Consider the following 14,424-nt stretch of genomic DNA (forward strand, 5'->3'; position numbering starts at 1 on the left):
AACAATTAGGGGAAAGTTTTATATTAGAAATAGGTTCGAAGATTTCAACAAAAAAAACACAGGGAAGGCCAAGAGTGGAGATAAAATGAGTTGAGAGAAGAAAGTAAGGATGAGAAAAGAACAATGTGTAGAAAAATTAGGGAAACACCTTAATTTTTATACAAAACAAAGTGACCTTACTCATGCTTATCATTTCAATATGCCTATGATTTTACTCTTGTATAAGAAGATGTATTTTAATTGTGATGATTTAAATTCTTGTGTCCTAATGTTGCTAAAGTTCTTTTGTGGGAATTTTAGGGTATCTTTCCTAAAGAGATCCTTAATGGTTTGCCACCAATTCAAGAGATTAAACACAAATTGGTTTTATGTAGGGAGCATCAATTCCAAATTGGCCAGCCTATAGAAGTAATCTCGACGAGACTAAAGAGCTTGTAGAAGAGTTGATGTTGGAAGGGTGCATTTCCAATGTTACTTATGCCTAAAAAAGACAATACTTGGCTTATATACGCTAATTGCATAGCCATTAACAACATTATAGTAAAGTATAGGTATCATATCCCTAGATTAAATGATATGCTTGATGAGTTGCATGGTTTTTTAGTGTTTTCTAAAATTAATTTGAAAAGTGGTTATCATCAAATTAGAATGAAAAAAGAGGATAAATGGAAGAAAACATTCAAAACTAGATATGGATTATATGAATGGTTAATAATGCCTTTAAGATATTTTATTGAAAAAGTTGTTGTTGTTTATTTTGATGATATCTTAATTTATATCAAAGGATTGAATTAATATATTAATCAATTAAGACAAGTTCTTGAAATACATATTATATGTTAATATAAAGAAGTATGATTTTTGCATGGAAATAATTGTGTTCTTAGGTTATGTTGTTAGTGAAAAAGGATCGAGATAGATGAGGCAAAGATCAAAGATATTCAAGAATGGTCTACACCTAAAATAGTAAGTGAGGTAAGAAGTTTTTTTATAGAAGATTTGTCAAAAAATTTAGTACTCTAACTGCACCATTGACCAAAATTGTAAAGAAAATGGTAGGATTTAAATGAGATGATGATCAAGAAAAAGCTTTTAACTTATTAAAAGAAAGGTTGGTTTCGATCTTATTGCTTGCTTTACTTAACATTATAAAAACTCTTGAGATTAAGTGTGATGTCTCAGGTATAGATATTAGAACAATTTTAATATAGGAAAAACAACTCATGGCCTATTTTAGTGAAACGTTTAATGGAACAACTCTTAATTATCCAACATATGATAAATAGTTGTATGTATTGGTGGAAGACCTTTGAGACTTGGCAACATTATGTTTGGCTTAAGAAGTTTGTGATACATACAAACCATCAATATTTAAACATTTAAAGAGCCAAGGGAAGTTGAATAGGCGACATGCCAAATGGATTTAGTTCATTAAGATGTTCTTGTGTGTCATCAAGTAGGGGAGAGCAAAAAAAATCAAAAAATCAATTAAACTGAGAAAACAAAAAAAAATAACCTAAAACAGAGAACCATGAAAAAAACTGATTAAACCAATTAGAATATTTAAAAAAATATTCAATTCGGTTCAATCTCGATTTCATAAGCCTGAAACCAAAAAACGAACCAAACCGAACAGAAAAAATAAAAAAACTGAACCGAAAAAACCAAACCGAAACCAAGCTCATTAGAAAGTCCAAAAAAACCCTAAAAAACAATATAGTTTTTTTGTTTTTAATATAAAATAACCGAACTGAAACCAAACCGAACCAAAATCGGTCGGTTGAGTTTCGATTTTTAATATAAAATAACCGAATTGAAACTGGTCGGTTTGAATTGGTTTCGATTTTAGTTTTTGTATTTTACAAAATTTTAGTTTGGTTGGTTTAATAGGTAAAAACCGAACCGAACCGAAAATGATCACCCCTTTCATCAAGTACAAGCAAGATAAAGGAAACATGATTGCAAATGCATTGTCTCGAATGCATGTTCTTTTTAATACATTGAACATTAGGCTTTTAGGATTTGAACATGTGAAAGAATTATATATGGATAATGATGATTTTGGTCGAGTGTATGGACAATGTGAGCACTCGGCCTTTGATACGTATTTTAGGTATGGAAATTTTTGTTTAAAGATAAGAGATCGTGTGTGTCTAAATGTTCATTACGTGGATTGCTTATGAGGGAAGTTCATGACAATTTAATGAGATATTTTGAGGTAACTAGGACTTTTGATATGTTACACAAGTATTTTTACTAGCCTAACATAAAAATGAATGTTCAAAGGATATATGATGGTTGTATAACATATAAACAAGTCAAGTTTAAAGTCATGCCTCATGATTTGTATATACCTTTACTAGTACCTAAGGAAACTTAGGTTGATATATCAATGGATTTTGTTTTAGGGTTACCTAGGTCTAAAAAGGGTAGAGATTCAATATTTCTTATTGTAAATAGGTTTTCTAAGATGGTGCATTTCATACCATGTCATAAAATCGATGACGCAACAAATATAATAGATCTTTTCTTTAGGGAAATAGTTCGGTTACATGGTGTTCTAATGAGCATTATGTTTGATAGAAATGTTAAGTTTCTAAGTTACATTTAAAAAGTTTTGTGGGGTAAATTAGGAATTAAATTATTAATTTTTTACTACTTGTCATGCATAGACAGATAGCCAAACATATTATCTTTACTTGTTGATGAAAGAGTCAGTTTTGATAGGAACATAAAAGTACAGATTGTCAAAAATTTGCATACCAAGTTACGAAAACATATTGAAAAGATGAATGGGTAATATGTATTTAAAGCCAATAAAAGTAGGGAAAAATGGTATTTGAATCGAGAAATTGAGTTTGAGTGCATATGAGAAAAGAAAGATTTCCAGCTTAATGAAGATTTAAACTGATGCCGACAAGAGACAAATCATTCCAAATCATTGAGAAGATCAATGATAGTGTCTACAAAGTGGAATTACCAAGTAGATATAGTGTTAGTTCTATATTTAATGTAGGGGTGTTTATGGTTCGGTTCGGTTTGAACTAAAAAAAACCCGCTGAACCAAATTAGATTAATTTTGAAAAATAGAGACTGAACCGGACCGAAATCCGGTTCAAACCGAACCGGTTCGGCTTGGGTTTTTTTAAATAAAACAGGTAAACCTAATCATACAGAAGACATGCATATTTAAACAAATCATTAATGTTCGTTGCATCTAAAACAAGGATCAACTTCATCATTTTCTTTTTAAGAAATCAAAAGCTGGATTGTCATTTTTACAAGGGATTCAAAAGCCCCTCTTAACTAGAAAACAAGAAACAAATTAACTCTTCATCTACTGACTCTCTTTGTCAACACCAGAACCACTTGCCTACAACTCCAAACAAACCCCTTTCTAGATTCATAGATTGTTATCCCTCTCTGTTAAAATCAAAGCAGACCATTGCATGCATCATTTCTCCTCCAACAATGATACCTCTCTCAATATTAGCCACAAACCTATCATTCCTAGACCCATAAAAGAACCTATGTTGAGCTTTTTCTTCTAAAAAATTTGTGACAACCTCCCTTCTTTCTCCTTTTCACTACCATAACACCAACACATTAACCAAGCCATTACACTACCATAAAACTCAACTAACAAACCGTAATGTTAATCTTCTTCCAAACACCCAGCCATTGTTTGCCTGCATGAACTAATGGAGTCAGAAAAATCGATGAGATCTAGAAAGTAGAACAAGTCGTGAGAGCTTTGGGTTAGAGGATCCAAATAGGAAAAGGAAAGAATGAGAGGGAGATGAGGCGCAGAGCAAATGAAAAGAAAATAAAGAATGAGAAAATTATGTGGCGGCTTTTTGTGAGGGAGGTTAAGTTAGGGTTAGGGTAATTTATACCTTTTTTTGGGTTTGACCGGTTCGGTTTACCAGTTTCATCTGTAAAACTGAAACCGAACTAAACCGGTTAGATTTTATGGTTTTAAAAATTGGTTTAATCGGTTTTTTATCTCGGTTCGGTTTTTTCGGTTAATTTTTCTTTGATTTTCTCGGTTGATCGGTTTTTTTAAACACCCCTAATTTAATGTATTTGACCTTTCTTTGTTTGATGTAAATGATAATTCAATGGGCAAATTCTTTTAAGGAGAGAGGGAATAATGTGATCCTAACTTCAATACCAATAGATCCATTAGAGGTTCCATTGGATCCATTAGGAGGCAATTAATGGACTTCTTTAAGATACATAGGTTAAGGTGGACTTTAAGAGGATATCAAATAATGAAGAACAATCCTTGACTAATTTGATTAATGTTCAAGAAGGTCTTGTAGGGAAGCATCCAGATTACAGAAAGATTGAAATAAGAAGATTTGAATATTCTAGTTTTGACCTTTCACTAATGTTTTGGCCATAAATAGAGCTATAAAATGAATTTTGATGTGATTCTAGTTGCATTGTAAAGTAGACAACCACAAATTTCCAATGATATATGATAGACCTTATAATTAGTTAAGACTAGAGAGAACCATTCATTTGAAGTTGGGCTTCAATTCTGCCTACAGATTACAAAATTCGACTTTGGTTTTGTTTTAATTAGTTAAGCTATTATTTATTTATCTTTTAATTTATTTTAGGGCCTATAAAATTTAAAAGTTTATTTGGGTTAGGTTTTATTTTATTATTTTAGGTTTTTAATGTGTAAAGATTTATTTATCAAGTTTGGGTCCATTAAGTCTAATTAGGGTTAGCTTTCTACTATATAAACCAATTGTTAACATTATTTTTCAGTTTATGAAAGTCTCTTTAACGTTGTTGCATGTTGTGAGCTTTGTTTCTCTTTGCGTAATTAAGTGATTCTCATACCAAGTTCTTAATTGAACATGCAAACTTTTCGAATGATTGATTAACTTTGTTATGATTTATACTTTTTGTTCGCGTCTCGTTATAGACATAGGATGGGGGTAATCAATTATATATAACTTTAGTTCTCCAAAACAAGGTTCTTATTGGGTCAAGTTGCAAATTTTTCTTCAAAACTCAAATTAGCAATCAAGGGGATAATTTTACATCACAAACAATCTAAAAATAAAATAAGAGATAAAGTTTTAATTAAAACTTAAATAAAAATATTAATGAAAAATAAAAGCCTAAGAGATGCTGGGCTTGATAGTTTAAGCTCGTGCACCTGACCAGTACTTCGGAGCCTAGGTGTGCCTAGGGTTAGAATCCTAAGCCTACATGTTTGGGCTAATTTTTTTATGGAGCGGTCCACTTCATAAAAGCCTTTAAAAACTTTTTTCCAACCATAAAATAACCTATAATCTCTCTAAAAAATAAAAAATAACATAGTAAAAAAAATTAATAACCCCAATCTACTTTTCCCATCATTTTGATAGGAAAAACTTAACTCCATTGAACTCCTCTCAAGAATTCCAACTTATTAACACTAAGATCACCTATTATTGTGGCTTAAATATCGATATGCAACAACTTTCTCACTTCTCGACTTTTGTATTTTAACGGCTATGAATATCGACATTCAACAACTTTTTCACTTTTAAATTTTTATCGGTGACTTTCTCTTTCATCTTCTAAGTTGAGGGAATGAAAAATAAATAAAATAAGTTTTTAAACCAAAATGTAAAAGTTTCAAATTAAAATGACCAAAACTAAAATTATAAAAATCTTATAGACTGTTTTTCTCAAAATATCACTCGATGATAATACTTAAAAGAAAAAACCCTCCTAATTACCTCATTGTCAGTTTTGATCTTTTCATTTTATTTTTGTAAATAATAAAATTGAATTTTTTTCCAAGTAAAATTTAGCACCATTCCAATGTTAAAATATTGTTATAAATCACAATCATTTTATAAAAAATAGATTAAAATAAAGTTAAATTTTTAATAAATATAATATAAAAAATAAATTAAAAATACTTTTTTAATAAACAAAAGATAAAAAGAACAAATCATTGTGATTGGTCTACAGTGAAACCAATAGCTCTTAGATTTTTGTTTATTTAATATAACTAGCCAATACTAGAAAGCAAGAGTGAAAACTCAAAACCAAACAAATTCGCTCCTCTAACTCTCCGAAAGCAAGCAAGGAAAAAAAATGGAGAAGGCGGCACTGCTACAAGTATTCGCTCTGTTACTTGTAATCTCATCTCTTCACGCATTCCAATCCGATGAACTAGACGAAGAGTTCGGCCTCGAGGGAGGGAATCTTCAACCTCAAGAACGAATCCCTGATCCGGTCGTACCCACCAGATCAACTCCCAACCGAGTGAAGTATTCGGATTCAGATTCGGACTCAAAGATCCAAATAACCCTTGAACACGCCTTTGGCGACTCCGATTTCTTCCCTGCTGCTACCTTCTCAGCGCGCCTCAAAACGTGGAGTCACGGTGCTCAGGTTTGCTCTTCTTCTTCTTCTTCTTTCCATATTTAATTTTCAAGATCTCGGGAATTCTGAAGCCCAAATCCATTGCTTAACTGATGCAGACACTAACAAAGCTGCGGTTTTCAAGAAATTCTTTTACGGAGGTGGAGAAACAGAAATTCCAAGTAATCCCGACGTCTTTGTAATATTCTTGATGTTTTTTATTTCGCACCTTGCAAGTTAGTTTGATTTTTCTTTTATATTTTATTTTGCAGAAATTGCTGGAAGACGATGAGTTTTACAGGATAAGATTGCCTTCCAATGTTTTGAACCCTCCTGGAAAGGATTTTGTCATATCATCTGTCAGGGCTGTGAGTTACCCAAAATTATTATTTTTCTTATTCTTTCTAAAGCTTTTTGGATGATATTGGAATTATTTGTACTCTTTGTGATTGCTTGCTTAAATATGAAAGATGAGCTGACACTTTAGCTTATTATTTCCTCCCTTTTCGTGTTTTTTCAAATTACTAATTTCTATTTGAATAACAAACCCCCTTTTATGGACTGGCTGTCCTAGATCATTAGGCATATCAGGCGAGCGCTGGTATGAATAATCAATCCTCTATTATTGTTGCTTATGCCATTAAATTGTGAAACCCTCAATCTTTAGCAGAGGACTATATTTAATGGTTACTATATTGTCTTTCTCAAATACTTTTCTAACAAAAATCCTGAGTCATGTCTATTCCAGTATCTCTGGATTTAAGGCTTGTGGGCCCTAGAACCAGCCTTCACCTTACATTAAAAGAAAAGGAAGGAAATGTGAAAAGAATTCAAGGTTCTGTTCTAATTACTTCACATTGCTTTGGTTTTACCCGGAACTGTTTGTTTTTCCTCTTGTTGGTCTCTGCCTCTCTCCCCTCCCTAACATGCTGAATTTGCTGATTTTGATTGTTGTTCTTTTTTCTTTCCCGTAGTTGTTGTTCTTGCTGATATCACAGCTTTGGGTTTAGACCTTTGGACATCTCAAACGCACTCTGTACCGAGTTTTCAAGTCATATCTTCCTCCATTGCCTGAGTTTCCTTTTTTCATGATTTTGTTAAGTTCGTATCTAACCCACAAAAGCTGTATCTCTCTCTCTCTAAACCCATGACTGCTTTTTTAATACTTTCCTTGACACAAGTTCTAATTTCGAAAACAATTTTTTTTTTTGCTGTTGGTTGCGCATCTTGAAAGAAACTGAAGGGTCTTGTTTCTGGAACAATCTCAAATTTGCCATCTTCCCCTCTTTGCATGTAAGTAAAACCAAATGGATATGTGTCGCTAAAACCCCAAAAGTCAGATAAAAGGGAAAAACAAGAAAATAACATTAAAGCAGTGTATGCTTCTTTATTCATGTATGTTTGTCTAGTTCTGCAAAAGGCATTTTGCCGCATTGGGTCTAGAACCTTTTCAAGGCTACTGGCTTGGGATATAGAGATCTACAGCCCCAAGAGTTTTCTTTAGTCATCAACTGCTTTCTTCAATACTCTCTAATGGTTAGCTATTCTTAGTTTTATCTGGTTTCTATCATCCTTTTGTCTTCATATGCTGGAAATAGTACCACTAAATTGTGCTGTTTGGCTTGCAATAGACATTTTTCCTTGACTGAATTTTAACAAAGTTATAAAGAATTAGTTTTATCGAAGCAATGTTTTTAGATGCATCCTTTAAACCGTTCCTTTCCTTTTTTTTGTGATTTCATTTGTTCTCTAGATGGGGATATTTGATTGTTTGTATGATTTTGAATTCCTGAAATGTTATTTGCTTATCCATGCTATTCGTTAGTGAAGCTCAAATCTTATGTAGTAATGAAGAAAAAAGCGTATGCTTTGGACTTGAGATTACCAAAGTTTTTTGTATCGTGAAATTGTAAATTTGAAAATTCAAATAAGAAACAGACGATTCTCCTCTTTGCAGTGCTATAGGTGTATGTCAGTAAGGCATAATGGAACACTGTGTACCAAGACTCTAAATGCTTCTGAAGGTCCAATTAATGAACCAATTCATCTAACCTCATATAAGCTGAAATCTCAAAATGTTAAAGTAGGCTACATGAATCCTCACTTTCAATTCTGTGCGATCTAATGTTGCTTCGTGAAATTCTTGGCAATTAAATCCTGAGCATATCTAGCATCAATTTTTTTCACATTAAATTTAAAATTTCAAATCCTAGGTTTAACGACTTGGGAAGGGTTCCAGAGCTGGCTATAGATGCGGCACCACATTATCATATATCTATGTATATGATACTCACCCCATATTTTGCACACCTTTGTTTATGTGTTTCTCTTGTCTAATGATTATTGCATATGGAAATTCCAATTCAATATAGCTCTAACCCTCATTATTCTTCAACTGCAGAGATGTCTTCCACGGGATGGCTTGGATGAGCACTTTGTTATACACACGGTAATCTTCGGCTCCTTGATTAATGATTCATGCCTGCCTTTTCTCTTCAGGAGTTTGTTCTGTTACATGTTTCACATTTGAAGTAAATATGGGTTTACACACACTAAATCTTTCTCAAACATTTTTCTCTTCAGGAGCTTCTTCTATGACATGTTTCTCTTTTGAAGTAAATATGTATTTTCATGCATTAAATCTTTCTCAGTCAGTGTTGGACGCTGTAATCCTTTGTTTTTGCTTTCAGTCTTCGCTGATGAATATACACCTGTGCTTGCACACGATCTTATTTGCATTAATTTTTAGATTTTTCTTGGCTTTCGAATTCAATGAACTCTCCAATTGTGCACTGAAATGGAACCAGAGAGTCAGTAACCTTAGTTTGCCTACGATCCTATCTGACTAGAGTGAATGTGATATTGGACTATGCTTTAATTTAAATAGGTCAAACCATGCTACTTTTTCCATATATTAAACACATTGAATTTTTACTCGTCATTAGTGACTTGGCACGGCCTTTCTTACTAATCTATCAACTCAGGTAACAGTAGATTTCTGATTCTTATAAATGGTAATTAATTTTAAGGAGCTTAAGAAAATAAATTGTTCGTTAAAAACAATTTAATTTCTCAATCAAACAAAATCATATTGCATGAGTATGAGATAATTTAATAGTTCACTGAAGCTATTGTTTAAAAAATGTTTTAGGTTTCATGCCTCTCATATGTTGGTGCGCGTATATGATCGTGTGCATGGTATGAGATATGATTAGTGAGCCGCTTTTACTTCAATAGAAAAGTGGAAGGGCTGTCTGCTTTTTGAGCATTTTTGCTATTATGGCTGAGATTCATTGTTTGTCTTGAGTTGAATGCTAGGGTTTTTAAGCATCAAACATTGTCCATGAATTTTTTTGCAAGGTAGAATGACACTTTTGGTTCCTTTCTTTAGTTGCTTCTGTCTCTGATTAGATTTCTTTTTTAGTTTGGTTTCATTCTCCCAGTGGTGCTCTTAGGCTCTAAGAGAGATATGCTACACCGTTATAGAATGTTTACCTTTTAGTACTTTCATCCCTTCTCTTTTTTTATAAAATTAGTTTCTATCGTGAAAAATAAGCAGGTAAAGTTAGTCTTTGAGGAAATTTGAGTACTTCAAAAGAAAACCTAATCAAGGGATTTTCAAGTTACTAATTCTCCTCTCATGATGATGTGAGCATATGAGGTAACTGTGGTGTATGTGGGAATATGCTATGTATATCTTGTTACTGCCCTGTGAAAACCAAGGCTATAAAAACATACTTAAATTATCATAATAAAAGGGAATATTTTTTCTCTGCAATGTACAAGTGCATTTCATAATCAGAAAGGTGTTATTTTTCATCTTTTGTTGCAGGAAGGTGTTAATATCTTGGCTGTCAATTATGGTTCCCCTGGGACATGTCCCTACCCACGGCAATTGAAACTTGTAAGTTAGAATTTCTTTTTCCTTTTTCTGTAGAGTTTCTTACTGTAACAAAGCAAACTACAAGAACTAATTTGCTCACATAGACAGAGGACTTTACTGAGACCATAATTTGAGCATCAGGATTGTTTTCAGAACTGGAAGCATATAGTTGAAGGGAAAGTTCGTAGCTTTCCTCCTAGTTGAGCCCTTTTCTATTCGTGAATTATACTACTATTACTAAATATCTGAAACACCTACAGATAGTTGAAATGTTGACCTCCTGGCCATACGACTTGTTGCAGCTGCATTCTCAAATTTCTTGATTATGGAATTAGGCCCTGTTTTGGTGGCTTCTTTCTACAGAGATCTTGGGAGATGCTTGATGATTTGTGTCATAGCCTACCAAGTATCCCATGATGAGTACCCGAAGCATGCTCCTTCCCTGCCAAAACACTAGTTAATTTTTTACTTTTTTCCTCTAAGAAGTACATTGGGACAGCCTCAGTATATTTGTCACTTCCCTCCTCTTAGCATTTTTTGAGTCCTTGTGTGCTGAGAAGTCATATGCTCGCCAAGCATTCCATTCATAGTGGATCACATTTTTCATGTTATTTTGTCCCAATGAGAAATTTCCTTAATCAAATTGACAAGGAACTAGTGTTGTCAAAAGGCACTTAGGCTCTCGCTTAAGCCCTATAGGCGAGGCCACAACACCTTTATTAGCCTCAGGTGATGAATTTCAACGACATGCTGCCTACGCGAGCACTTAATGCCTCGGGCATGGCACCTTTTAGCACCTTTCACATTTGACAACACTGTTACTACTTTAAATTATCTTATTTTGTTTTAAGGGTGAAAATGTAACTTTATATGACTGTTATGGTATTTTATATTGTCTTTTGATTTTCTACTGATCTAATATATATATATATATATATATATATATATATATATATATATTTTAGATTTATATATTATAATATAATATCATACATATATTTTTTTGCACCTAGGCATGTGCCTAGCACCTCGGGCATTTTACAGGCTTGGTGCCTTTTAGCGCCTTTCGCCTTTGACAACACTGCAAGAAACCTCTGGAATATTCTGAGGATTGATGGAGGTTTTGAGGGCATATTTAATTTTTTCCAGTTGCATAATCTCTCATACAGATGTTTATGTCCTTTCTGTTTTAGCCTGCAAAGTGGTCATTCAACTCTCATACGGTTCTGAAGAATAGTGAGCAGGCACCAAGGTAAAATTAAGTATTTGCATATTTTTCTTTGCACTCTGCATTTCTGAGACATGCCTCATATTGGGGCATACACTGTTTTTTGTGTGGTATTTTTTGAAGCGAGTCTTGAAAGATGCAAGGAGAATTTGCTTCTGGTGTGCTTTGTTTACTATTTATCACCATGTTATAGCAATCAACTTTCCAAATTGTAAAGCTAATAAGAGTTTTATTTTTAACTTAAACTGTGGTTCAAAACACTTAATTACAAAATGATCAGAAAAGAAATAGTATATCAGCCAAAACTGTCTTGTACCCTTGTGACTGATTTTATTTCGAGTAAATTCTACTTATTATGGCGCAGTCCTAAAATTTTTGTAGTTAGAAGTATAAGAGAAACAAAAATATAAGGTTACCAAGGGATATGAGACCACCCACTGATGTGTAAATTGCTTTCCTTGTTTTTGCATTTGTTGTTTATACTTGCTTTGCCCATTATCTCAAAATGTCGTTGTTATTATTTCTGTATATACTTTTTGCAGAACTCCAATATTTGCTGAAGATTTGCCAGGAGAACAAGGAGAGGGTGTAGACGTACCGCCACCAGAAAGGTCCTTTTGGGCTAAATATGTAAGTATTCTGCTAGTTGATTGTTTTTTGGACACTGCAAATTTTTATACGTATGAAAGAATAAAATTTTAACCTATGGAGGTTCATTTTCTCAGTGGATGTACTTGATCCCTCTTGGACTCATAGTGATGAATGCCATGACCCAAGCGATGAATTTGCCTGAGGAACAAGCTACTGGCCAATCAGGTGCTCAGCCAGCTGCAGCAATCCAGCGTGGGCCCAATCCTGCTGTGAGAAGACGATGATGGAGTTAAATTGTCCTTCCAACATGCATGCGTTCAATATCCCAATACCGGTGGAACTTACGATGGGATCTTAGATTTGCATCTCTTGCATGGGGACTGCAAGCGTTTTGTAAATTTTCTAGTCACCGATTCTTATTTTCCATTTGAATCCATGTTGTACTTTAGGAAATTAAACGTAATTGTCATGCAGGGAAGGCTTAGGAATTACTCGTAGAGCACATTGTCAAATTTTATGGTTGATTTTAACATTTTCTTTTGCAAACGATCCAATCACATACAGAGCTCGTTCTACTGCATTATTATTTGTTGCCCAAATGATTTTAACTTCTTCTGGCATGCATTTGGTTTTTGTCCGAAATAACCGAATCAATGGAGGGTCGTTTTGGATGCAATGACTCGTTTATGCTATCGAAATTCTCTTCTCAGGAAGGGACAATAGAGATTTCTTCTTTTTTGCATTTAACATTTCTCCTTGTGACATCCCAGTGATTTAGCACATGTTCATGGTAGCAAAATTGTTGCTAGAAAGGGTATTTCATGCATGGAGTCGAAATGTTTTGTGGGGAATAGAAAGGGGCAAAAACAGGACTTTCAGTTTTTGGGCAGGTGAGAGGCACAACCAGTCATGGCTCCTTTACTTCTTGTCAGGATCAAATTTCTAGTCTCTCCTCTTTCTCCGTTATTGATGAGTTATTGCGTCGGAAAACCGATAAGCAAATACATTATCACAAGCCTGATATCCATATTTTCTAAACTGGTGAATTCGCTGTAAAATATTTTTTTTGGGGGCCTTCTTGAGCATCCAATACCAATACCATGGAGTCAGAATTTCTAGTGCTGTCTGTGTTCTCCCTTGCTACATTTTAAGGCATGATGAGCTAACTTCCCTAAATAAATAATAAAAACTAGACTCCCTGTTTTATTACTGGTCTCTAGCTAGCTCAATCGCAGCGCATTGCAGCACACAAGGGTTGTTGACGTGCTATCGTTACATGTTTCTTCCCTCCAATTGCCAACAGCAACACTGCTACAACAAGCCAAAGCCATTTCATGAGGTGGGTGGGATTTAAATCTGATCACACTCGCAATTCTCCAATTGATCGTTAGTAATTGGGCTAAATTGTAAGAATTTTGTTTTCCACGACTAGAATCAACATTTTGAGGAACATGAACGACCAAAATAAACAACATCAAGACATACTTGAGCTTGATAAGGAGTGCCGTATTCAGCGGGTTTGATGCAATGTTTCCAAGGTGCTTCTATCAAAGTTTAAAAACCGCATGGAGGGCAACACTTGAGTTAGGTTGGAAGGCTTAACTTCAATTGAGCTGCGTTGATTCAAGAATTGTTCTTAACATAAGTTAAAACAACGTGGTTCGGTAAAAATTATATAAAAAAAATTAATGATTTAATTGAGTCAACCCGTGTTGTAAATTAATCCAGTTTTTTTTTTTTTTTCTTTTTTTTTTCCAATCCAATTGATCAAAACCTTGAATCAACCCGCTAGCTAATCTAGCTTCTACAACAATATTTTTTTTTATCCTTGCTCTAAATTTATATTATTACAAGTTTTATTAATATACTAAATTATTTATTATTTTTAATATAAATACAGAGTAACTTATTTTGATATAACAAATTTTATTGATATTATTTTTATTATTAAAATTAAAAATTAATTCAGATAAAAAACAAGAAATATATAAAATTTTTAAAATTTGAAGATATTTAATTTCTTTATTATATTTTTTAAAATAAATATTTTATTAATGAATAATATTTTAAAATAAAAAAATCTTTAATTAGAAAAATATAATACGACCAATTTGTTTTTGAAGAAATTAAATTTTGTGACAGGTAATGATAAAAGAAATAAAATTGAATATCCTGATTACAATTTTTTTAAATATAAATGCAACTTCAATATCTTACATATATTATTTGTCAAAAATTTAATTATCTAATTAAGAATATTTTATTTTATCTAATAAATAATAAAAGTAGATTATGGAATGTGCTAAACAAAATATGGAGCGGGGATAATTTCATCCATTTT

General features: G+C 33.0%; 1 protein-coding gene across 1 annotated transcript; it reads left to right on the top strand.

Annotated features, from left to right (window-relative positions):
- Positions 1 to 6,030: 6,030 nt before the first annotated feature.
- LOC7455215 (uncharacterized) lies at positions 6,031 to 12,663 on the top strand. The gene is made up of 8 exons (XM_002325442.3): positions 6,031 to 6,411; positions 6,501 to 6,563; positions 6,654 to 6,749; positions 8,783 to 8,830; positions 10,214 to 10,285; positions 11,458 to 11,516; positions 12,035 to 12,122; positions 12,218 to 12,663. The coding sequence occupies exons 1-8, from the start codon at positions 6,112 to 6,114 to the stop codon at positions 12,365 to 12,367; spliced, it is 876 nt and encodes a 291-aa protein (XP_002325478.1). The 5' UTR covers positions 6,031 to 6,111; the 3' UTR covers positions 12,368 to 12,663.
- The last annotated feature ends 1,761 nt before the right edge of the window (positions 12,664 to 14,424 follow it).

This window comes from Populus trichocarpa, chromosome 19 (assembly GCF_000002775.5).
Source record: "Populus trichocarpa isolate Nisqually-1 chromosome 19, P.trichocarpa_v4.1, whole genome shotgun sequence".
Classification (NCBI taxonomy): Eukaryota; Viridiplantae; Streptophyta; class Magnoliopsida; order Malpighiales; family Salicaceae; genus Populus; species Populus trichocarpa.